Here is a 26,618-nt window from a genome sequence, read left to right as displayed (position 1 = left end):
CCATGTAATGTCCGTAGACGCCTTGTCTTACTGACATAAGAATAATTCAAGAACGAGCCGACTTCGTAGGTTCTTAACTGTGTAGCTTTTACTAGCGTTCATCCGACATACAACCTTCATAACATGCGCTTCTCACTTCCTGTCTACGTCACACGCACTGCACGTACATCCGTGAGAAGGTCAAGTTAAACACGTGACCTTTCATTCATTACAGAGCCTGTGTTTTACTCGGTTGATATTCTGGATGATCTGTCCCCGACTGAAGGTGAGCCTGTGTTTTACTCGGTTGATCTTCTGGATGATCTGTCCCCGACTGAAGGGGAGCCTGTGTTTTACTCGGTTGATCTTCTGGATGATCTGTCCCCGACTGAAGGGGAGCCTGTGTTTTACTCGGTTGATCTTCTGGATGATCTGTCCCCGACTGAAGGGGATCCTGTGTTTTACTCGGTTGATATTCTGGATGATCTGTCCCCGACTGAAGGTGAGCCTGTGTTTTACTCGGTTGATCTTCTGGATGATCTGTCCCCGACTGAAGGGGAGCCTGTGTGTTACTCGGTTGATCTTCTGGATGATCTGTCCCCGACTGAAGGGGAGCCTGTGTTTTACTCGGTTGATCTTCTGGATGATCTATCCCCGACTGAAGGGGAGCCTGTGTTTTACTCGGTTGATCTTCTGGATGATCTGTCCCCGACTGAAGGGGAGCCTGTGTTTTACTCGGGTGCCACCGATGCCTCAAACAAGGGAAACAGAAAAATGTTTCCAGTGTGCGTGAGAAATGTTCTGTGTCTGATGGAGTGCAGTGCAAGTTACTTGACTTTCGTGAAGACGGTGATGAAACTGCAAATGGCCTACATCAAGCTGAGCTGATGAGCTGTCTGGAGAACGATGAACTGGGCATCAGAGTCAGAATACTTTATTCATCCCCGAGGGGAAGTTGGGTATTAAACACGTCACAGCGTATGCAGCAGATAATGCCAATGTCAGCTTTGGAAAACACCACTCCGTGTACCAGTTACTGAGTAATGCCGACAGTCGCATTCTGAAAGCTCATTTCCCGACTCACGTAGCTCATAACACCCGCAAGCACGTCTGTGATCAGCTGTCAGTGGATATTGAGTCAGTCCTTTTAAAGATCTACAGCCACTTCTCAGTATCTGCTCCCAGAAGACAGGAACTGCGTGCATTTGTTGCCTTTGTTGACATTGAGTGGCGTGAAATTCTGCGTCATGTTTGCACGCGATGGCTGTCTCTTCATCCAGCCGCTGATCGTCTCCTGCAGAGCTGGCCAGCTCTCGCCTCATACTTGAGGTCCCTCGGGGAGACCTGTCCTGTGGCGCGGAAGAGGATTTTTGAGGACGAAGAGAAGACTGGAGATTTATCTGTGCTTTTTGCACAACCCGGGGTGTGTTGGAAAGCTGGAGGAAGCAACGCTCTGCATCGCAGCTGTTCACAAGAAGGTGGGAAGCGTCAACGCGAAGACGCTTCAGCAGAAACAAGACAGCGTTCTGGACACCGGGACTTGCTGGACACCGGGACTTGCTGGACACCAGGACTTGCTGGATACCAGGACTTGCTGATATAAAACCACACAGCACAAACCAACGTCAACACTCACTTTATTTATTTGATTTAACCCGAACCAGGTTGTTTACAGCCGTCCAAAACCACACAGGAGCGTCACAACAGTCGTGGTTCACTGTTTTCACACACACACACACACACACACACACACACACACACACACACACACACACACACACACACACACACACACACACACACACTTAACTGGTTTTGCTAGCCCTCTTACGCATGAGTGGAAATGAGAACATTACTTGCTACATGTTACCAGTTGATGAAGAGCTGATGAAGAGTACAGCCGTGTTAAAGTGGATCATGGTTGTGAATGTGTGTTTACACAACGCAACACAAAGTTGTGTTGCTCTCATGACATAGATGGTGTATTGGCACCATCTTGTCGCCTGAGGGAGCCGCTGGTGAGTGAACGTAGGTGTATGGCGTCACGATGACGTCACACAGGACGCTAACTGAGGCCCCACTAACCAGACGGCACACCAGACGGTAAACTAGTCAGCAAGCTAGCTCAGTACAGTGACCACCCAGGGAGAGAAAGAGAGAGGGGTGGAGAGAGAGGTGGAGAGGTGTTGGAAGGATGTTGGGATGACGACCGGTCACTCCGTTTTGGAATGCTTGATCGCCCCTGGTAGCTTGTCCTGAAGCCTGGGGAGAGAGAGACACACAGAGAGACAGACAGAGACACACAGAGAGACACACAGAGACAGACAGAGACACACAGAGACACACACAGAGACACACAGAGAGACACACAGAGACACACAGGGAGACAGACAGAGAGACAGACAGAGAGACAGACAGAGACAGACAGACAGAGAGACACACAGAGATACACGGAGAGAGAGAGACAGACAGAGAGACAGACAGAGACACAAAGAGAGACAGACAGAGACAGACAGAGACACAGAGAGAGACACACAGACAGACAGAGAGAGAGACAGAGACAAACAGAGAGACAGACAGAGACACACAGAGACACGCAGAGAGACAGACAGAGACAGACAGAGAGAGAGATTTTTTTCAACAATACTTTAATAAAAAGTACAAAAAAGTGACAACACAACAAGCAGGATAAAGACCAACATGGTCAGTAACACAAGAGTCACAGAATGTAAATCATGTCCATGTCAGGACGCTCCCCAAGACCAGCTCCCCAAGACCAGCTCCCCAAGACCAGCTCCCCAAGACCAGCTCCCCAAGACCAGCTCCCCAAGACCAGCTCCCCACCCACAACACAGCACAGCACAGCACATCCTACTGCACCACACACCTACCATCATGTCGCAGAGGGACAGAGACAGACAGGCGGCGGGGGGGGGGGGGGGGCAGAGAGAGATGGAGACAGAGGAGGAGGGAGAGCGAGACAGAGACCGAGGGGGGGGGGCAGAGACGGAGACAGAGGAGGAGGGAGACAGAGACAGAGACCGAGGGGGAGCGACAGAGACGGAGACAGAGGAGGAGAGAGAGAGAGACAGACAGAGAGACAGACAGAGAGACAGACAGAGAGACGGAGACAGAGGAGGAGAGACAGAGACGGAGACAGTGGAGGAGGGAGAGAGAGATGGAGACTGAGGGGGAGCGACAGAGACGGAGACAGAGGAGGAGGGAGAGAGAGAGAGACAGAGAGACAGACAGAGGAGGAGGGAGAGAGAGAGAGAGAGACAGAGAGACAGACAGAGGAGGAGGGAGAGAGAGAGAGAGAGACAGAGAGACAGACAGAGAGACAGACAGAGGAGGAGGGAGAGAGAGAGAGAGACAGAGAGACAGAGAGACAGACAGAGAGACGGAGACAGAGAGCAGTGATCTTTCTGTTGAATGTGTGTGTTACACTCACTTCTCCACTGTGTCCTCCACTTTGGAGCGAACCAGCTCAATGTATCTGTCAATCTGTGTCTGTAACACACACACACACACACACACACACACACACACACACACACACACACACACACACACACACACACACACACACACACACACGTTCATCAGTATGCACATAGTTTCCTCTCTTACAGTACGTAAACACACAGCGCTGGTGCAGGCTGCTTAACAAACATGCTGTCACCTTTCAACCCACACAATTAACACAAAGACCTTCAGGACTACAAGTACCCTCACCTGTTAGGACTACAACTACTGTCACATACCAGGACTACAAGTACTATCACCTGTTAGGACTACAACTACTGTCACATACCAGGACTACAAGTACCCTCACCTGTTAGGACTACAACTACTACCACATACCAGGACTACAAGTACTATCACCTGTTAGGACTACAACTACTATCACATACCAGGACTACAAGTACCCTCACCTGTTAGGACTACAACTACTATCACATACCAGGACTACAAGTACTATCACCTGTTAGGACTACAACTACTGTCACATACCAGGACTACAAGTACTATCACCTGTTAGGACTACAACTACTACCACATACCAGGACTACAAGTACCCTCACCTGTTAGGACTACAACTACTATCACATACCAGGACTACAAGTACCATCACCTGTTAGGACTACAACTACTACCACATACCAGGACTACAAGTACCAGCACCTGTTAGGACTACAATTACTATCACATACCAGGACTACAAGTACCATCACCTGTTAGGACTACAATTACTACCACATGCCAGGACTACAAGTACCATCACCTGTTAGGACTACAATTACTGTCACATACCAGGACTACAAGTACTAGCACCTGTTAGGACTACAATTACTACCACATACCAGAACTACAAGTACCAGCACCTGTTAGGACTACAACTACTACCACATACCAGGACTACAAGTACCAGCACCTGTTAGGACTACAACTACTACCACATACCAGGACTACAAGTACCATCACCTGTTAGGACTACAATTTCTACCACATACCAGGACTACAAGTACCATCACCTGATAGGACTACAACTACTACCACATACCAGGACTACAAGTACCATCACCTGTTAGGACTACAACTACTATCACATACCAGGACTACAAGTACCCTCACCTGTTAGGACTACAACTACTACCACATACCAGAACTACAAGTACTAGCACCTGTTAGGACTACAACTACTACCACATACCAGGACTACAAGTACCATCACCTGTTAGGACTACAATTTCTACCACATACCAGAACTACAAGTACCCTCACCTGATAGGACTACAACTACTATCACATACCAGGACTACAAGTACCATCACCTGTTAGGACTACAATTTCTACCACATACCAGAACTACAAGTATCATCACCTGATAGGACTACAACTACTGTCACATACCAGGACTACAAGTACCAGCACCTGTTGGGACTACAATTACTGTCACATACCAGAACTACAAGTACCCTCACCTGATAGGACTACAACTACTGTCACATACCAGGACTACAAGTACCAGCACTTGTTAGGACTACAATTACTACCACATACCAGGACTACAAGTACCAGCACCTGATAGGACTACAATTACTGTCACATACCAGGACTACAAGTACCAGCACCTGTTAGGACTACAATTACTGTCACATACCAGAAATACAAGTACCATCACCTGATAGGACTACAATTACTGTCACATACCAGAACTACAAGTACCATCACCTGTTAGGACTACAATTACTGTCACATACCAGAACTACAAGTACCATCACCTGATAGGACTACAATTACTGCCACATACCAGAACTACAAGTACCATCACCTGTTAGGACTACAATTACTACCACATACCAGGACTACAAGTACCATCACCTGTTAGGACTACAACTACTGTCACATACCAGAAATACAAGTACCATCACCTGTTAGGACTACAATTACTGTCACATACCAGAACTACAAGTACCAGCACCTATTAGGACTACAATTACTACCACATACCAGAACTAAAAGTACCATCACCTGTTAGGACTACAATTACTACCACATACCAGGACTACAAGTACCATCACCTGATATGACTACAATTACTGTCACATACCAGAACTACAAGTACCAGCACCTGTTAGGACTACAATTACTACCACGTACCAGAACTACAAGTACCAGCACCTGTTAGGACTACAATTACTACCACATACCAGAACTACAAGTACCAGCACCTGTTAGGACTACAACTACTACCACATACCAGGACTACAAGTACCAGCACCTGTTAGGACTACAACTACTACCACATACCAGGACTACAAGTACCAGCACCTGTTAGGACTACAACTACTACCACATACCAGGACTACAAGTACCAGCACCTGTTAGGACTACAATTACTACCACATACCAGGACTACAAGTACCAGCACCTGTTAGGACTACAATTACTGTCACATACCAGGACTACAAGTACCAGCACCTGTTAGGACTACAATTACTGTCACATACCAGGACTACAAGTACCAGCACCTGTTAGGACTACAATTGCTGTCACATACCAGAACTACAAGTACCAGCACCTGTTAGGACTACAATTACTACCACATACCAGAACTACAAGTACCAGCACCTGTTAGGACTACAATTACTGTCACATACCAGAACTACAAGTACCAACACCTGATAGGAGTACAATTACTGTCACATACCAGAACAAGTACCATCACCTGTTAGGACTACAATTACTGTCACATACCAGAACTACAAGTACCAGCACCTGATAGGACTACAATTACTACCGCATACCAGAACTACAAGTACCAGCATCTATTAGGACTACAATTACTACCACATACCAGAACTACAAGTACCAACACCTGTTAGAACTACAATTACCAGCACCTATTGGGACTACCAGTACCAGCACCTGTTAGGACTACAATTACTACCGCACACCAGAACTACAAGTACCAGCACCTATTAGGACTACAATTACTACCACACACCGGAACTAAAAGTACCAGCACCTATTAGGACTACAATTACTATCACATACCAGAACTACAAGTATCATCACCTCCCCTTGACAGATAGAAACAGTATAAGTCTACAGTACTACCCGGGGTGCATTATTGTTTTTCCAACCATACTCCGAGAACTCTGCCTCTGATTGGTTAAGGTTAGGGTGGGGTTAGGGTTAAGGTTAGTGTTAGGGTTAAGGCTAGAATTAGGGTTAAGGTTGGGTTAGGGTGGGGTTAGGGTTAAGGTTAGTGTTAGGGTGGGGTTAGGGTTAAGGTTAGTGTTAGGGTTAAGGTTGGGTTAGGTTAGGGTGGGGTTAGGGTTAAGGTTAGTGTTAGGGTGGGGTTAGGGTTAAGGTTAAGGTTGGGTTAGGTTTGGGTTAGGGTTAGGGTTAAGGTTAGTGTTAGGGTTAAGGTTGGGTTAGGTTAGGGCGGGGTTAGGGTTAAGGTTAGGGTTAGGCTGGGGTTAGGGTTAGGGTTAAGGTTAGGGTGGGGTTAGGGTTAGTCAATCATGCATGCAAACGCGTTCACCATATGGCAGTTGAAAGTAAAGCTGGTTGGAGGAGTGATAGACGCGGCTGGGCTGTATTCAGTCCTCTCATAAGAAAGAACCGAAACACTGCTAAGATCTGTAGAGGTGGAGAAGAACACAGGTTCTCACATCTCCACCTGTCCGTTAATGTTCATCAACTGAAGACTTTAAAGATAAACTCCGACCAGGACGGCTGTCCTCTCCATATAAAGGCACATAAGACTGATGTAAAGACTGGTAAGCATGACGAGTAGAAATGACACAATCAACCGCCTGGTGAAGAGTGTCGTGAACTGTGGGGTTTTCTGGAGGGTGTAACTAATACAGAGAACAATGTAATCCTGACGGTGTGAATCCATTCAGTACAACCAAGTATGCATACATCCAGAAAGTATTAGGTACAAGACTAGAGTAAAGGAGTGAGGTCTACACACTAAACTGCTCCCAGATCTGTTTTATTGGGCAACGGTTGGATCGGTTAGATCTTCCTTAGGGCTGAGGAAGCTCTAACTGATCAAATAGAAGATCTAACTGAGTGAAGCCATTTAGTACCTTCTTCTTCTGGTAGACCAGGGGTGTGGTGAAGAACATGATGTCAGCTGAGAAGAGAGAGAGAGAGAGAGAGAGAGAGAGAGAGAGAGAGAGAGAGAGAGAGAGAGAGAGAGAGAGAGAGAGAGAGAGAGAGAGAGAGAGAGAGAGAGAGAGAGAGAGAGAGAGAGAGAGAGAATTACAGTCGAACAACCAATAAGCAGCCAGTGTGCACTCATCAGGTTTCCTGTATGATTAAAAAAATGTTGGTGCAACCTGTCCACATAAACTGCTACTACTACTAGTACTACTGCTAGTACTACTACTATTAATATTACTACTGACATTAAAACTACTCAGAATAAAACTTATGTTTCATGGCCATGTAAGTTTGCACGTAAATGGAATTTGACTCTGGTTTCGTGGCTCTCTCTCTGTACTTAACAGTGAATAACAACACTACAACACAACAATCTTCACATGTATACACAAGGACTGACTCACTGGTTAACCACAGTTAACCAGTCCTCCTCGCCATGCTCGCTGAGCTTGTTATCGCAGGATCTGTCTTCCACTGGTTCATGTCCTACCTCTCAGGAAGATCTTTTAGAGTATCTTGGAGGGAGAAGTGTCCTAACTGCACGGCTTATCTACAGGGGTACCTCAAGGGTCAGTGCTCGGTCCCCTCCTCTTCTCATTATACACCCCCTCACTTGGTGCAATCATCTGCTCCCATGGTTTCTCATACCATGCTATGCTGACACCCAGCTCTTCCTATCATTCCTGCCAGATGACCTCACGGTGTTGGCACTGATATCATCGTGCCTTGCTGATATCTCTGCATGGATGAAAGAACGCCACCTTCAGTTTAACCTATCTAAGACTGAAATCCTTGTCATCTCAGCCAGTCCATCCTTACAATAACAGATCAATATCCAGCATGGGTCAACCCAACTCATGCCCACAAAGTCTGCCCGAAACCTGGGTGTCATGACTGATGACCATTGATTAAGATTCACATGGCCACGGTTGCTTAGTCGGGCCGATTTGCTCTGTACAACATCAGGAAATTTAGGCCCTACCTTTCTGAGCATGCAGCACAACTCCTGGCACAGGCTCTTGTAATATCACACATTGACTACTGCAACTCCTTACTGGCAGGTCTCCCTGCAAGCACTTCCAAACCTCTGCAAATGATCCAGAACACGGCAGTGCGTCGGTTCTTCAACCAACCCAAAACAGCATATCACTCCGCCGTTCATATCCCTCCATTGGCTCCCAGTGGCTGCCCGCATCAAATTCAAAACATTGATGCTCGCTTAAAAAACAGCAACTGAAATGGCTCCCATCTACCTGAACTCCCTCAGTCGACACTCATTCCGGCTCAATACGCTCTGCCAATGAAAGGCGCCTGGCACTTCCACCGCAACGGGGCCTAAGTCACTAGCCAGACTCTTCTCTTCTGTAGTTCCCTGGTGGTGGAATGAGTTACCAAACTCCATTTGATCCGCTGAGTTGCTCTCCATCTTTAAGAAGAAGCTAAAGACCCAGCTCTTTCTCCAGCACCTCCACACCTGATGGTATTAATATAAAAAACCGCTTCTACGCACCCTATGCATTCCCTTTATGCACCGCCTGTTGACACCTATGTCCTATCGGACTTGAACCTTTGTTTTTTTGGCACTTACTTGTGTTGTCGCCTCCTGACTAGATCCTTGCTCGTGTTGTGTTAACTCTCAGATGTACGTCACTTTGGATAAAAGCGTCCACTAAATGACACTAACATTGTAAGTCCACTGTCATGTCCACTGTATTGAGTGTGTTCAGCTCCAGGTTGTTATGGCCGCACCAGAGGGCCAGCTGATCAGCCTCCTGTCTCTAATGCAGACTCGTCACCACCCCGGATAAGGCCAATGATGGTGGTGTCGTCTGCATACTTCCGGAGTTTGCGGTGTGCCAGTTGATGGTTCCCTGCAGTGTGGGGGGATGGTCTCCTGTAGTTGGTAGTCTTTTAAAGCTCTCCAGACTGATGCTGGGCCGGTGGCAGAAAACCCGTTTTTCAGCTTTTCAGAGTGGTGCTTTTTGCCACTCTGACCTCCTGTGTGACGTATCCCTACAGCTACTAATGAGATGCATGATGTGGACTTTTCTGCTTGACGAATTAAGAGTGACATCATTCACAGCATCAGCAAGGCCCCGCCCCTTTTCATCTTTGAAACATGATCAGAAATCAAACGTGTTGGTCTGACTAACACAGTCTGCACAGACTGGTACAGACAATAAAGTACAGACAGCTTATTTACTACTGTGTAAGTAGTACAGACAGTAAAGGAAGAACTGTGATCAGGAACTGACTTTTTACTCGTGTGTTTAATGTTCAGAGCTTTCTGCATGTCTGGGGACCAAAGTGATGGATGTGGTCTGTCATTATTTGGAAAGTACGTTTTAAACAATGGCTATGACAGAGTATGAAGACTCACAGTCATTCAGATGAAGAATGTGAATTTCCAGTCATCTGACTGGAAGTTGAGGGCCTTCGGGTGAATATTATCTTGACTGAACACCAAACAGAAACACATCACTCTTGTCTTGAACAACATCCCAGCTGTTTCGGAGCCGCTTTCCCTCCACTGCTGTCTAGCTACTGCTAAATAGCTGTTTCCAGGCAGTTCACCAACACTAACTAGCTGTGTATAAGTGCTGCTCACTGAGACAGGACAGAGTTTCGTCATGACACAAGGAAAACTTTGTCATTTGCGTTGTGGAAGTGGATGTGGAGGCAAAGAATGGTTTGATAGACAGGGTTTTAGTCTGGGTGGTTGTTTTCGGGTTACTTTGGGTAAATCAGTCAGTAAGAACCAGCCTTACCCAGAATCAGGATGGTGATCCCGTTGAAAACTGCTCCAACGTACGTCATAAACCACATCGCACCAGCTAACTGCACACAAAACAGTGAGACAACAGTGAGACAGCACAATCCGTGTGTGTGGCTTGGACCACGTTACATTAGCGGCGGTACCAGTAACACGGTCGCTCACGTTATTGTCCTTGCTATGCATTCTGTCATACAGTAACAGAACTGTCCGTGTGTGTGTAGGTGAGACCCTGTGTGTGCGTTGTTGGGAGAGTAGGTCTGCAGGTGACAGGAGTATGTGTAACTATTTGTGACTTCGTGTATGTGCATGCGTGCGGGCGAGTGTGTGTTCACTAAAACCTTCAGGGAGTCAACCAGATCTTCCACCAGCAGCAGCCTCCTGGACTGGGTGATGAAATAGTTGAAGTGGACCAACGCGCGGTCGATGGACCTACGGAAGTCCTCTGGAGAAACTGAGAGGTCCCGGTCCAGCAGATACCTGCAGGGGAGAGGAGAGGAGAGGAGAGGAGAGGAGAGGAGAGGAGAGGAGAGGAGAGGAGAGGAGAGGAGAGGAGAGGAGAGGAGAGGAGAGGAGAGGAGAGGAGAGGAGAGGAGAGGAGAGGCCTCCTACCATAACCCACCAACATCAGGGCTGTTTGTCTTTGTGCATGTGCATGTGTTGGTGTGCGTGTGTGTGTGTGTGTGTGTGTGTGTGGTAGCAGAGTGTCAATTATACAGTGACAATCAGGGCCCAGATAGCAGACCCATTTGGGCCTAATCTGGGGCACTTTCGGTACTTACGGCTCAGTTACGGCACTGGCAACTGTTGTGTGGGCCAGACGTGACCCAACTGTCATAAGCCCGGGTCTGACTTGGGTTACGGCAAGTGTTGTGTGGGCCATACATGGCCCAAATGTAATGAACCGGGCTTGACCTACGTCACAGCACATACTGTGTGGTCCAGATGTGGCTCAAATTTAATGAGCAAGGCTGGACTTTAGTTAAGGCACATACTATGTGGGCCAGAAGAGGCGCAAAACATGGACCTGTGGCTGAGTTGAGGCAGCCACACTCACCCTGAGTCGACGCCGTCATTCGGCCAAATGTGGGCTATAGGATAACTGCAGATCTGGGCCATATTTGGGCACGCGCAAGTATCTTGCAGTATCTTACAGTCCTTACAGTATCTTGCAGTATCTTACAGTATCTTACAGTATCTTGCAGTATCTTACAGTATCTTGCAGTATCTTACAGTAAGTATCTTGCAGTATGTTACAGTATCTTGCAGTATGTTACAGTATCTTACAGTAAGTATCTTGCAGTATCTTTAAGTATCTTGCAGTATCTTACAGTAAGTATCTTGCAGTATTTTACAGTAAGTATACTGCAGTATCTTACAGTATCTTGCAGTATCTTATAGTATCTTACAGTATCTTGCAGTATCTTACAGTAAGTATCTTGCAATATCTTGCAGTATCTTGCAGTATTTTACGGTAAGTATATTGCAGTATCTTACAGTATCTTGCAGTATCTTACAGTATCTTGCAGTATCTTACAGTAAGTATCTTGCAATATCTTACAGTATCTTACAGTAAGTATCTTGCAGTATCTTGCAGTATCTTACAGTAAGTATCTTGCAGTATCTTACAGTGTCTTACAGTGTCTTACAGTAAGTATCTTGCAGTATCTTACAGCATCTTGCAGTATCTTACCGTAAGTATCTTGCAGTATCTTACAGTATCTGACAGTAAGTATCTTGCAGTATCTGACAGTGAGTATCTTGCAGTATCTTACAGTATCTTGCAGTGTCTTACAGTATCTTACAGTAAGTATCTTGCAGTATCTTACAGTAAGTATCTTGCAGTATCTTGCAGTATCTTACAGTAAATATCTTACAGTATCTTGCAGTGTCTTACAGTATCTTACAGTAAGTATCTTGCAGTATCTTACAGTAAGTATCTTGCAGTATCTTATAGTATCTTACAGTATCTTGCAGTATCTTACAGTAAGTATCTTGCAATATCTTGCAGTATCTTGCAGTATTTTATGGTAAGTATATTGCAGTATCTTACAGTATCTTGCAGTATCTTACAGTATCTTGCAGTATCTTACAGTAAGTATCTTGCAATATCTTACAGTATCTTACAGTAAGTATCTTGCAGTATCTTGCAGTATCTTACAGTAAGTATCTTGCAGTATCTTACAGTGTCTTACAGTGTCTTACAGTAAGTATCTTGCAGTATCTTACAGTGTCTTACAGTGTCTTACAGTAAGTATCTTGCAGTATCTTACAGTGTCTTACAGTGTCTTACAGTAAGTATCTTGCAGTATCTTACAGCATCTTGCAGTATCTTACCGTAAGTATCTTGCAGTATCTTACAGTATCTGACAGTAAGTATCTTGCAGTATCTGACAGTGAGTATCTTGCAGTATCTTACAGTATCTTGCAGTGTCTTACAGTATCTTACAGTAAGTATCTTGCAGTATCTTACAGTAAGTATCTTGCAGTATCTTGCAGTATCTTACAGTAAGTATCTTACAGTATCTTGCAGTGTCTTACAGTATCTTACAGTAAGTATCTTGCAGTATCTTACAGTAAGTATCTTGCAGTATCTTACAGTAAGTATCTTGCAGTATCTTACAGTATCTTGCTTGTTAAACGTAATGTATCCAGTCTGTAGATGATGATAAATCAAATCCACTACAAAAGCTCATGGGGCCCGTACCACACAACAGCTTTTGTAGTCAGGGGTCACAAACACAGTATTCTAGAGCAAAACTGAATAAATATCTGGTATGATGGCATACATCTTTAAGTAGTCTCCTTTGTAACTCCCATCTTTGCTACCGGGTTCTGCCTGCTGGCTGTCCTTCTCTGCTTCCTTAATACAACAGCACATAAATGTAAAACTTATCATCACCCATACGATCCTGCTCAGTGTCAAGCCTGCATGATAACCACAGAAAATACAGGCTGCATTGTCGTCTCTAACTCCTAATTCTTTCAAGTTTCAACTTAATCTTTTTTAGCACCAAAAAAGTGCCGGACAGCTCCTCTCATCTCGCACATGTTGACTCTGTGAATGAAATCTAATCTGACTTTAATGAAGTAGTCAGACATTTGAATTGATACAATTAATCAGCCTGCAGCAAACATGGATTTTAATACTGTTCAATTACCCAACCAGGTATAACTCCTGCACTCCCGAGTGAAAACAAAGGAGTGTCTATTATAAAAGCTAAGGTCAAAAATGCAAAAGACTAACTAAACCACCACAGCCACATCTGTGGCTATTAAAACGAACTAATAAACTATCTTGATGTCCAAGCATATCTCTACAACAACTAACCCTCCATTGTCTCACTGCTCATGACTGAGCACCAGTCTCAGCCAACATAAGATAATAAATGACATTTTACATTGGTAATGAAATGCCAAGCCATAGGCACAGCTAGCTAGCTATTTAGCCAACATCGGAAATGAAAGGGTGTGCTATTAGCTAGCTAACATTAGTTAGCTAATGTTAGGTGAGGCAAATGGTAGCTTTAGAATCAGAATCAGAATCTTGTTCATTGGCCATGGAGGTTTGCACATTACATGGAATGTGACTCTGGTGTCGTGGCCCTCTCAATGTACTGAACATAGAATAACAACACTACAACACAACAATCTTCCCATACATACACAAGGCCGGACTTATACAGTGGAAATAAGAGGTGATAAAGAGCAATGGTGCAGAGAATATATCAGAGATGCTGAAATACACGTTAGCAGGTTACTTACATACACGTCTGAGGTAGATGTACATGACAGAGTGTACCAATGTACATACAATGTACAGTACAGTATATACAACATGTACAGTACCGTATATACTATACTACATGGTTGATTTATTGACAGCGTTAAGCGTTCATTTGAATGACAGCCAACAGAAAGAAACTGTTTTTATATTTGGTTGTTTTGGGGTACAGTGCTCTGTAGCGCCTCCTAGAGGGGAGGAGTTGGAACAGGTTGTGATCAGGGTGTGGTGGGTCTGCAGTGATGTTGCCTGCCCGTTTCCTGAGTCTGGAGGTGTGTAAGTCCTGAATGGAGGGCAGGTTGGCACCAGTGATTTTCTCTCCAGACCTAACTGTCCGTTGTGGTCTGTCCCTGTCCTGTTTGGTGGACGATCCAGACCAGACAGTACTGGATGTGCAGAGGACACTGGATTATTGTAGTGTAGAACTGAAGCAGCAGTTCCTGAGGCAGGTTGAACTAATTGAAATGCTGGAGAAAGTACATCTTCTGCTGGGCCTTTTTGATGATTGTGTCTATGTTGGATGCCACCTTAGGTCCTTGGAGATTGTGGAACCCAGAAATATGTAGGTTTTCACTGCAGACACAGTGCTGTTGAGTTTGGTGGGGGTCTCCTCCTGAAGTCCAGTCATTTTCATTATTTTGAGCGTGTTCAGCTCCAGGTTGTTATGGCCGCACCAGAGGGCCAGCTGATCAACCTCCCATCTATATGCAGACTCGTCACCATCCCGGATAAGGCCAATGATGGTTGTGTTGTATGTAAACTTCAGGAGTTTAACAGATGGGTCACCTGAGGTGTAGTCATTTGTGTAGAGGGAGAAGGGTAGAGGAGAGAGCACACATCCCTGGGGGCCACCAGTGCTGACTGTCCGGGGCTGGATGTGATTTTCCCCAGCCTCACCTGCTGCCTCCTGTCTGTCAGGAAGTTTTTAATCCATTGGCAGATGGGGGCTGGTACAGTGGGCTGGGTGAGTTTGGAGTAGAGGATATCTGGGGACGATGCTGTTGAATGCTGAGCTGAAGTTCACAAACATAACCCTCGTGTATGTCCCTGGGGAGTCGAGATTTTAGAAGATGTAGTGCATCCTCCTGTTTGCTAGGTAGGCAAACTGCAGGGGGTCGAGCAGGGGTCCTGTGATTTCCTTCAAGTGGGTCAACACCAGTCTTTCAAAGGATTTCATGACCACAGACATTAGGGCAGTGAGCCTGTAGTCATTTAATCCTGTGATACAGGGTTCCTTGGGGACCGGGATGATAGTGGAGCTCTTGAAGCAGGAGGGGACTTCACACAGCTCCAGTGATCTGTTGAAGATCAGTGTGAAAATGGGGGCCAGCTGGTCAGCACAGACTTCCAGACAGGAGGGCGACACACCATCCGGGCCAGGTGCCTTCCTGGTCTTCTGTCTCTGTTAGAGCTGGCGCACGTCCTCCATACAGATCCTGAGTGCAGGTGGGGGTCCGGTGGGGAGGGGAGAGGGGCTGGCAGGGAGTGCAGTTGGTTGTGTGTTGTGGCTGGAGAGGGTGAGAGGTGTGAAAGTTTGCTTTTCAAACCTGCAGTAAAACCTATTTAGATCGTCAGCCAGTTGATGGTTTCCTGCAGTGTGGGGGATGGTCTCCTGTAGTTGGTAATGTCTTTTGAACCATTCTAGACTGATGATGGGTCGTTGGCAGGTCTGCCAGAACTTCCTTGAGGCCAACCGAAAGTCCTGCTCCATAGCCTTGCCTAATTCCTCCCACACCCGAGTTTTTGCTTCTGCTACCGCCGAAGCCGCAGCCCTTCTGGCCTCGAGGTGGCAACCTAAGAACCAGGCCAGAATAAATGATGAAAATTCCTGCAGTGAAAAGTCTGAGTTTTTTCCGTTTATGAGTAGGAGTTTGCCCATCTTGTTGGCCAGAGAGCGGACGTTCGCCAGATGGATTGACGGGAGTGCAGTTCTAAATCCCCGCTGCCGCAGTTTTTAACATGTGCTCCTACTCGTTTAACCCTTCGGCGTCTTCATTGTAGTCCGCACAGTGCTGTGCCGATCAAGACCTCGGCAAGACTTCGGTTAAAATGTTCAATTAAATTGAAAAAGAAAATGTACACGGTGAAATACAACAGTAAAGCAAACATACGTTCAGTAATCCTGTTACGACTAATACTACTTGTCTGTTGCCAGTGCAGCGCCAGTTATAGCATCACGTAGGAGTGCACACGAGATCTGGGGGCATCCGGGTAGTATAGCGGTCTATTCCATTGCCTACCAACATGGGGATCACTGGTTCGAGTCCCCGTGTTGCCTCCGGCTTGGTCGGGTGTCTCTACAGACACAGTTGGCCGTGTCTGTGGTTGGGAAGCCGGATGTATCCTGGTCGCTGCACTAGCGCCTCCTCTAGGACTCTGGAGAAGAGTGCCAAATGGTTTGGCATCAGCCTTAACACCTGGGAACAAGCAGCAAAAACAGGAAGGCCTGGAGACTGGCTTTCCATGAGGGTTCTGCGCACTACAGCCATGATCTCCACCATGCTGCTGAAAACAAGCGCAGACTCAGAGAGGGGCGAGTTACCAGAAAGGCCCAAACCACATCCTCAACCACTCCGTCACACCCCTTCCCACATTGCCCCAAAATATGCAGCTCCAGGATCAGCCTGTATACCCACCTGAAGACCCATAAAGACCCATAAGGAGGACAGTCATATTTGACCCCAAGTGACTGCTGATGATGACGATGACGACGATGATGATGATGATGATGTGTGTGTGTGTGTGTGTGTGTGTGTGTGTGTGTGTGTGTGTGTGTGTGTGTGTGTGTGTGTCTTACTGACTTACTGAAAGGGATTGCCTTCGTCTGATTTCTGCACAGCCTGGATGACAGACTTGTAGACCCTGGAGAGAGGAAGAGGAATTTTGCCATGATGACATCCCTGTTTGAAATGCTGGTTTGTTGTTTTTGTTTACACATCCCCTCTTGTTTACACATTAAAAGCCGTTCTAGTGTATCCAACAGATACCCACTGAGGTGAACATACACCTGTACTGAAATCCTATCGGTTAGACCCCTACGGGAAGAGGTTTCAGACACACATTCGCTCAGAGCAAAGGAAAAAGTATCTCTGACCAGTGACCTCTCACTACCCGCACATGTAAACAGTCCACACGTGGTTGTCCAGCGGCTAGCGAAGATGTGTTTTATCGACAGGTGTACATTTACCCTCATGTAGGCCGGCTGGGTGTGGGGTGTTAAAGGTATTGTGTCTTTAAAAACAAGTCCACCAACAAATGCTGGAGAGACTGCGGCACGGTCAGAGACCATACTCACATATTCTGGGACTGCATTAAACGTCCAAGAAGAAATGGAGAAAATTCTGGAAACGGACATTCCCCTAGACCTGCTCCTGTTTCTACTGGAAATATCACAGCAGCACCTGTTTACCACAGACCAGTGCTACACACTGCACATTTTGTTGAAGGGTTGCAAAAAATAATAATAAATAATTACGATAGATTGAATGAAGCTTACCATCCCACCCCCACCCCACCACACACACACAGTGACTCAATGGTTGCAAAAAGTCAAACATGTGTACATGATGGAACACGACTGCCCAGCTACGCCTTAAACTGCCTGTTTCTATAAGCAGATGGACACCAGTTACTAGCTACCTTAGCTAGGAAACTTGTACTGTACTGTACCGTTACTAACTACCTTAGCTAGGAAACTTGTACTGTACTGTATAGTTACTAGCAACCTTAGCTAGGAAACGTGTACTGTACTGTACTGTACCGTTACTAACTACCTTAGCTAGGAAACTTGTACTGTACTATATAGTTACTAGCTACCTTAGCTAGGAAACTGTACTGTACTATACTGTACATTTACTAACTATCTTAGCTAGGAAACTTGTACTGTACTGTATAGTTACTAGCTACCTTAGCTAGGAAGCTTGTACTACACTGTACTGTACAGTTACTAGCTACCGTAGCTAGGAACCTTGTACTGTACTGTAGTGTACTGTACAATTACTAGCAACCTTAGCTAGGAAACTTGTACTGTACTGTATAGTTACTAGCTACCTTAGCTAGGAAACTTGTACTACACTGTACTGTACAGTTACTAGCTACCGTAGCTAGGAACCTTGTACTGTACTGTAGTGTACTGTACAATTACTAGCAACCTTAGCTAGGAAACTTGTACTGTACTGTATAGTTACTAGCTACCTTAGCTAGGAAACTTGTACTGTACTGTATAGTTACTAGCAACCTTAGCTAGGAAACGTGTACTGTACTGTAGTTACTAGCTACCTTAGCTAGGAAACGTGTACTGTACTGTACAGTTACTAGCTACCTTAGCTAGGAAACGTGTACTGTACTGTATAGTTACTAGCTACCTTAGCTAGGAAACTTGTACTGTACAGTTACTAGCTACCTTAGCTAGGAAACTTGTACTATACTGTACTGTACAATTACTAACTACCTTAGCTAGGAAACTGTACTGTACTGTACAGTTACTAGCTACCGTAGCTAGGAACCTTGTACTGTACTGTAGTGTACTGTACAATTACTAGCAACCTTAGCTAGGAAACTTGTACTGTACTGTACTCTTTTGATGTATAGTTAATGTAGGGATGTGTACGTGTGTGTTCTATCCATGTATGGTGTTGTGTCATCTCTACGTGCATGTATGTCAAGTGAGGCCCAGTCTCAAGGTGATTATGTTGTCTATTGTTAACTTACATGACTGGCAATAAAGTTTACAAACAAAACTCTTTATACGCATTGTTTCTGAAGTGTCTGTGGAGAAAATGAACGAGGGCTTTACTTCCAGAACCCTGGCTAGCTGCTGAAACAGTGGGCGGTCACCTTTCAGCTATATCGGCTCTAGCAAGTGGTGCGGCGCTACCGGTTTGATCCTCGGCTTCTCCCGCCAAAAAATGTGGAGGTGGCCCTGAGCAAGACACCTAACGCCTCACTGCTCTGGACGAGCTGGTTGTTACCTTGCATGGCTGACACTGCCGTTGCTCTGTGTGTGTGTGTGTTTGGGGGGGGGGGTTGAGGCATTAATTAATAGTAAGGTGCTTTGAGTGGCTGCTGCAGCTAGAAGAGTCTCATCCTGTCTGCAGAATGCAGTCCACATGACATTTCCGGCGCAGTGCTGCTGCCCTCACCCACCTGAAGGTGATCGTGACACAGAGGCAGGCCAGCAACAGGTATGACACCACGTTTATGACTGACAGCGTGGCCAAGGAGAACAGGACCAGCAGCGATAGGCCGAACGCTGCCGCCGACTTCTTCGGCTCCCGCCAGTAAACCAGCTGCAGGGCTGGAGAGAGACAGACAGAGACAGACAGACAGACAGACAGACAGACAGACAGACAGACAGACAGACAGACAGACAGACGGACAGAAATCATTCCAAAGGTTGTTTGAAAGCAATGTTCTGCTCTTGCTCTCTCACCGTCCTACAATCTTCCAGACTTCCAGTCTTCTTCCATCTCATCATGCTTAGCTGAGAATTACTACAGCGCTAATTAGCTTTCAGCTGTCTTGCTAATGGCACACACATCCCAAGGCCACGCAGAATCACACTAAAACGTGTAATACCCACGCTGGTCCACTAAACGGCAGTGTTTCCCAACCCAGTCCTCAGGGACCCCCTACCCTGCAGATGTTCATTGTAACCCTGCATCTAGGCAGCCCTGCTTGTACTTACTCAACCAATCATCTCGCAGCCCTTAATTATGCAAGGTGTTTAACATCTGACATAATTCATAGCTGATTGGTTGAATAACTACAAACAGGTACCTTGTCAGGGTTGCAAAGACAATCTCTAGGCTAGGGGGTCCTTGAGGACCGGGCTGGGAAACACTGGCCTAGAGGACACCGTGTCAGTGTCAGGTTTTGCCTGGCCTAGGCGCGAGATGCCTACGTTTGTGTTTTTGTTTTTTGCCTGCTCTTTTCTATTGGCCTGTGTTCACATCACGTGACTGTCACGTTTCTGCAAGAACAACAATGGCTGAAACTGCTTTAGTTCTCAGCGGAAATGCGTCATCTGCGGACGTGCACGTTGACAACGTTTGTGGGAGAGCCGTGCGGTTTGTCTTCCTGACCTTTGTTCGGTGGCTGTCTGTGACCTTTACTTTGCTGTTACGAAGATGCTCCCAGGGAAACTGCTGGAATGCAGCGTTTGCTGTCGTTGCTATGGCGACTGCACTGGAGGCTGCGATCCCTGAAACCACGTGGCTTGCGTGTTGTTAGCAGCGTTGTGTCTGCGTTGCCTAGTCCTCTGAGCTGTTAGGCTATTTGTACTGTTTTATGTAACCGTTGATGTTCTTTCCATAAAAAATGTAGATTTTAGATGTTGGTCTGCAGGGTTTTATGTCCGTTTTCGTGGAAATAGTGACGGGTATCATTTAAGGTAGTCATTTTTGAGTAATTTACAACCGAATTAGTCATTTTGGCCTACTTTGCCCCGATGAAATGCAAGCTCTTTCTTTTCAGACCAAGCGCTCGCCCAAGCAACTCAGGCCCCGCACTAATGCCCGGAGACCTATAGGACGAAGCAGGACTTGGGCTCGGTGTTGTGGTCCAGACGCAAGGCGCATCTCCGCCTGAGTCTCCCGGCAGGGCTCAATCAGCGCGCTACGCACCAGAGGCTCATCGGAGATCAGCGCACCTGAAGCCAATCTGCAGCCCGCTATAAGAGAGGACGCTGACGGGCAGTCGGTGCCAGGTTGGGCCATCTAGTAGGGTAGTTACCCAGTAGACCGCTAGACTCTTTGGCTGTGTTTCCTCCTGCGATTCCTATGTCGTGATTCCTGAGTCTAATTCTGTGTCTCTCTCCCCCGTCCTTCCAGAACCCCCGGTGCTTCTCGGGCTCCGTCTTCCTCGCGTCCCTTGTATTCCTCGGACCCCTCCCTTGTGCTCCCACGCTGCCTCCCGCAGAACCCCTACTCCTGGACTTGCGCTTCACCAGCACGCACAAACACCCTCCAGCCATTTACATTCCTGCACACACGCACCACACTCGCCCTGCACACAGACACATAGTCTTTACACAGCCCACATCCAGGACTCTAGTGGCACCATACACATCCCGCATTTCCCTTCCCTGGATAGAAAGCAGCGTGCCTACGGGCTTGACCCTGCCGGACCCCTGAACTGGTTCCTTTCTGACCCACAACACTTGGTGAGGTAACTTCAGGTCTGGCTCTGGGTTTTCAGTGTCACGACGGTGGTTCCCTTTTTACTGGGGTACATTGTGTGTACGGATGCTTGCTGCGATGGCCTCGGGGCTGTCCTGTCCCAGCTGGCTCCTGGTCAACACCGAGCATGACCTTTCCCAAGCAAGTCGCTGAACAAGGCTCAGAGCAGGTTCCCTGTGTGTGATGGCCTGGTGCCCCCCCCCCCAGTGGCTGCTGGGGTAGGCTTCAGCATCCCCGTCACCCTGAGAGCAGGATGATAAGCGGTTCGGAGAATGGATGGATGGATGCATCCAGCCAATCACCCCACTCTCTTCCGAGCCGTCCCGGTCTCTGCTCCACCCCCTCTGCTGATCCGGGGAGGGCTGCAGACTACCACATGCCTCCTCCCATACATGTGGAGTCACCAGCTGCTTCTTTTCCCCTGACAGTGAGGAGTTTCATCAGCGGGACGCAGCGCGTGGGAGGATCACACTACTCCCCCCAGTTCCCCCTCCACCCCGAACAGGCGCCCCGACCGAACAGAGGAGGCGCTAGTGCAGCAACCAGGACACATACCCACATCCGGTTCCCCACCCGCAGACACGGCCGCCCGACCAAGCCGGAGATGACACGGGGATTCGAACCAGCGAGCCCCGTGTAGGTAGGCAACAGAAGAGACCGCTACAATGTTGCTTATTCCGCTAAGAATAAAAGGAATGTCAACCATTTTTGTTTTTGGAGAAAACAACGTGACAGTGACGTCATATGAACGCAAGCCAATAGAAAAGAGTGGGCCAAGGCCAACCCCCCCCCCTCCCAAAAGAACAAAGCAACGTAGGCGTCTCACGCCTAGGCCAGGCAAAACGTGACATTGACACAGTATCCTCTAGTGGCCCGGCGGGTGTATTACACGCTTTAGCGGGATACCGGGTGAGAAGGACCCGGCTGCAGCCCGCAGAGCAAGGCGTAGCTACACGCACGAGGTGGGGCTACACCCCTAAACCTAATCCTGGCCGTGTGTTGTGTCACCCCACAAGTGTGTAGCCTCGCCCCGTACTGCAGGCTGCAGCTGGGGGTACTTGTACCAGGCTGTCCAAGTGTGTAGCCTCGCCCCGTACTGCAACTGGGGGTACTTGTACTAGGCTACCCAAGTGTGTAGCCTCGCCCCGTACTGCAGGCTGCAGCTGGGGGTACTTGTACCAGGCTGTCCAAGTGTGTAGCCTCACCCCGTACTGCAGCTGGGGGTACTTGTACTAGGCTGTCCAAGTGTGTAGCCTCGCCCTGTACTGCAGGCTGCAGCTGGGGGTACTTGTACTAGGCTACCCAAGTGTGTAGCCTCGCCCCGTACTGCAGGCTGCAGCTGGGGGTACTTGTACTAGGCTACCCAAGTGTGTAGCCTCGCCCCGTACTGCAGGCTGCAGCTGGGGGTACTTGTACTAGGCTACCCAAGTGTGTAGCCTCGCCCCATGCTGCAGGCTGCAGCTGGGGGTACTTGTACTAGACTGCCCAAGGAGTGATCAGAAAGTCATGTGAATCTCCTCAGGCTGCTATAGGAAGTGGGTCACACCACATTCCACAGCAAGTATTATATCACAGATCTGTACTTCAAACAGTACCATTCATCTGTGTGGTAGAGAGAGACAGGGGGAGAGAGACAGGGAGAGACAGGGGGAGACAGGGAGATAGACAGGAGGGATAGAGAGAGAGGGGGATAGAGAGAGAGGGATAGAGAGAGAGACGGAGAGAGGGACAGAGAGAGAGAGGGACAGAGAGAGAGAGAGAGAGAGGGATAGAGACAGAGGGACAGAGAGAGGGATAGAGAGAGAGAGAGAGAGAGAGGGATAGAGACAGAGAGAGAGAGAGAGGGATAGAGACAGAGAGAGAGAGAGAGAGAGAGAGAGAGAGAGAGAGGGGGGGGGGGGGATAGAGACAGAGAGGGACAGAGAGAGGGATAGAGACAGAGGGACATAGAGAGAGAGAGAGAGAGAGAGAGAGAGAGAGAGAGGGACAGAGAGAGAGGGAGAGAGAGAGGGATAGAGAGAGGGAGAGAGGGACAGAGAGAGAGAGAGAGAGGGGCAGAGACAGAGAGGGACAGAGAGAGGGATAGAGACAGAGAGGGACAGAGAGAGGGACAGAGAGAGGGGGAGAGGGACAGAGAGAGAGAGAGAGAGAGGGGCAGAGACAGAGAGAGAGAGGGACAGACAGAGAGAGACAGACAGAGAGAGAGGGACAGAGAGAGAGGGAGAGAGGGACAGAGAGAGAGAGAGAGCAGAGCATCTTACAGGATCCCACAGCGTTAGGCGTGAGGAGGAGGAGGAGGAGGAGGAGGTAGTCCTTCCTCCCTGGGCTGCTGGAAGGGGAGGAGGTGACCTCCATATGGTGATGGACACACTGAACACGCGGGTGATGGCGTTGACTCTTCTCCCCGAATCATGAAGTCCATATTCCATGTGCTCAAAGTGACTCGCCACGCCATTTCCTGCTGATAGACCAGCCCTGAACCCTGCGAGGCCGACGGTGAGGTGGAGCTGGTGGTGGACCTACCCCTCTAACCAGAGGTGGACCTACCCCTCTAACCAGAGGTGGACCTACCCCTCTAACCAGAGGTGGACCTACCTCTCTAACCAGAGGTGGACCTACCCCTCTAACCAGAGGTGGACCTACCCCTCTAACCAGAGGTGGACCTACCCCTCTAACCAGAGGTGGACCTACCCCTCTAACCAGAGGTGGACCTACCCCTCTAACCAGAGGTGGACCTACCTCTCTAACCAGAGGTGGACCTACCCCTCTAACCAGAGGTGGACCTACCTCTCTAACCAGAGGTGGACCTACCCCTCTAACCAGAGGTGGACCTACCCCTCTAACCAGAGGTGGGCGACCCCCCCCCCCTGCCCCGTCTGCGGCACATTCGCATGGCGGCGGTCAGAGCAGTGTCCGACGCCGTGCGGGAAGGCGGGCCGGTGGAGGGCCCATGGCGGTGACTCTAGAAGCGTGCCACGCCCTTCTGGTGGGTCTCCCCAGCTACTCCTGCCTCCCCCCCCCCCGTCCCCCTCTTCAGCCTCTTGCCCACTTTTTAGCATTTTTCAGAACTACGCAGTGGGCGGAGTTAGGCTCAAACCTGAGGGAGAAGTTACACTTTCAAGTTAATTCAATTAACTTGACGTCGACGTGCAGTCTCTCGGTAAGATGTAGGGTCAAGGGTCATGGTTAGCACAATGCCGAGTTAAAATCCAGACTGGGAATCTGGTTCTGACAGGATCTGATCCCTGATATGGTAGGAGCATCTGGGACTGAAGCACATAGAGCATTTCCGTTCGGAGAGGAGGAAGTTTTCTCTGCCAGGAAGTGTTTGTCCGACATTCCTTAACACAGCGAGCCCAACAGAGGAGACAGCTGTGGGTTTCAGATCAGGTGGCCTGGCTTTACTGGACCCCAAGGGTTTACCTGACGAACGGTGGCTATGTTACAGTACCAGTACCCTGCTGTGCCCATACTGGACCTACTGGTCCGGCACCAGTATTCACCTCTACACATACTCGGCCTGCTAAGTCAAGTATACAGGACCTACTAGTATGGTACCAGTTCTCTGTTGTTCCTACACTGGACCTACTGGTATGGTACCAGTTCTCTGCTGTCTCTACACTGGACCTACTGGTACAGTACCAGTCCTCTGCTGTCTCTACACTGGACCTACTGGTCCGGCACCAGTATTCAGCTCTACACATACTCGGCCTGCTGAGTCAAGTATACAGGACCTACTGGTATGGTACCAGTTCTCTGCTGTCCCTACACTGGACCTACTGGTATGGTACTAGTTCTCTGTTGTTCCTACACTGGACCTACTGGTACGGTACCAGTTCTCTGCTGTTCCTACACTGGACCTACTGGCACAGTACTAGTTCTCTGTTGTTCCTACACTGGACCTACTGGTATGGTACCAGTTCTCTGTTGTCCCTACACTGGACCTACTGGTACGGTACCAGTTCTCTGCTGTTCCTACACTGGACCTACCGGTACAGTACCAATTCTCTGCTGTTCCTACACTGGATGTACGGGAATGGTACCAGTTCTCTGCTGTTCCTACACTGGACCTACCAGTACGGTACCAATTCTCTGCTGTTCCTACACTGGACCTACCGGTGCAGTACCAGTTCTCTGCTGTTCCTACACTGGATCTACCGGTATGGTACCAGTTCTCTGCTGTCCCTACACTGGACCTACCGGTATGGTACCAGTTCTCTGCTGTTCCTACACTGGACCTACTGGTACGGTACCAGTTCTCTGCTGTCCCTACACTGGACCCACTGGTACGGCAGCTCTGCAAACAGATCCAGTGAGCAGGAGTGGATCTGTTTGCAGAAGGCGGCCTGAAAGTGGGCCAGACCAACCCGGTGGTCCCCCAGCAGCAGCAATAAGCTGGCTTTAACACCGGAAATACAACAGGCTTGCGTAACACCGAGTAAGCCGGGCCTTGTGAAATGACTCAGCTGACAATCGATCATTGTGTTTTTATTCTTACTCTTACTCGTCTGCTCTTACTCTTATTTCGGCCTTGTCTGGTTTTATTTCTTTGGAAAGCCCCTTTTAACACTGTTTTAGAAAAGTGCTGTATAAATAAAGTATTTATCATTATTATTGTTATTACTATTATTATTATTGTAGAAAAAAGGAAGTGCCTCGTGGTTTTGGCAGGCAGGCTTGTCAGTGTGACTCTTTATTAAACCCCAAAAAACACTAATTTTCATCAGACTGGACTCCAAACTGAGGTCCCTTATAGCAAATTATGTTGAAACGGCTTCGTCGTCATCATCATCATCATCATCATCAGCTAACCCATCAACACACCGTAGTTGGTCTTCATCAGAAGCCTGGCGTCATGTGACCTTCGGGAAGATCGTTTTGATTCCCAGTTTCCATGGAACAACTTGTGGACTTTTGTCAAGAATCAACGTTTCCTTCTCAGCATTTCGCCAAACTCAAATATGAGCATTCATGTTATGATATTAAGGAGTACTTTACCGTACCGGACAAAACGGAGTTTCTCAGAGAGGAGGAGGAGGAGGAGGAGGAGGAGGAGGAGGAGGAGGAGGCGTGGGATGAAGAGATGTTGTCGGACTGCACGGATGACTCTGCCATGTTGCGGACCCCCTCTTCTCCCAGCAGCAAATGAGCGCAGCGCCGGCAAGCTCCGCACCTTGGACCGCCGCCTCCGCCTCCACCTCCGCTCCTCGGGGACTTCAGC

General features: G+C 48.0%; 1 protein-coding gene across 1 annotated transcript; it reads right to left on the bottom strand.

Moving 5' to 3' along the window:
• Positions 1 to 1,605: 1,605 nt before the first annotated feature.
• On the bottom strand, positions 1,606 to 26,618 carry LOC130112818 (reticulon-3-B-like). Its single transcript, XM_056280315.1, has 8 exons — positions 26,401 to 26,618; positions 19,365 to 19,515; positions 17,025 to 17,081; positions 10,777 to 10,915; positions 10,431 to 10,500; positions 7,587 to 7,633; positions 3,431 to 3,489; positions 1,606 to 2,241 (listed from the first exon to the last, which is right to left on the bottom strand). The coding sequence occupies exons 1-8, from the start codon at positions 26,510 to 26,512 to the stop codon at positions 2,193 to 2,195; spliced, it is 684 nt and encodes a 227-aa protein (XP_056136290.1). The 5' UTR covers positions 26,513 to 26,618; the 3' UTR covers positions 1,606 to 2,192.

Source organism: Lampris incognitus, chromosome 5 (genome assembly GCF_029633865.1).
Source record: "Lampris incognitus isolate fLamInc1 chromosome 5, fLamInc1.hap2, whole genome shotgun sequence".
NCBI classification, from domain to species: Eukaryota; Metazoa; Chordata; class Actinopteri; order Lampriformes; family Lampridae; genus Lampris; species Lampris incognitus.
The sequence above is the reverse complement of the archived record's forward strand: the minus strand, read 5'-3'. Positions and strand labels throughout refer to the sequence as shown.

What these genes read in the sequence shown, in the direction of transcription:
- LOC130112818 (XM_056280315.1), bottom strand. Translation starts at nt 26,512, where the DNA reads ATGGCAGAGTCATCCGTGCAGTCCGACAACATCTCTTCATCCCACGCC. An exon ending in GATCACCATCCTGATTCTGG is followed by an intron (nt 7,634 to 10,430) that starts GTAAGGCTGGTT and finishes CTCTCTTCTCAG; the next exon opens with CTGACATCATGTTCTTCACC. An exon ending in TGGTCTACCAGAAGAAGAAG is followed by an intron (nt 3,490 to 7,586) that starts GTACTAAATGGC and finishes TGTGTGTTACAG; the next exon opens with ACACAGATTGACAGATACAT.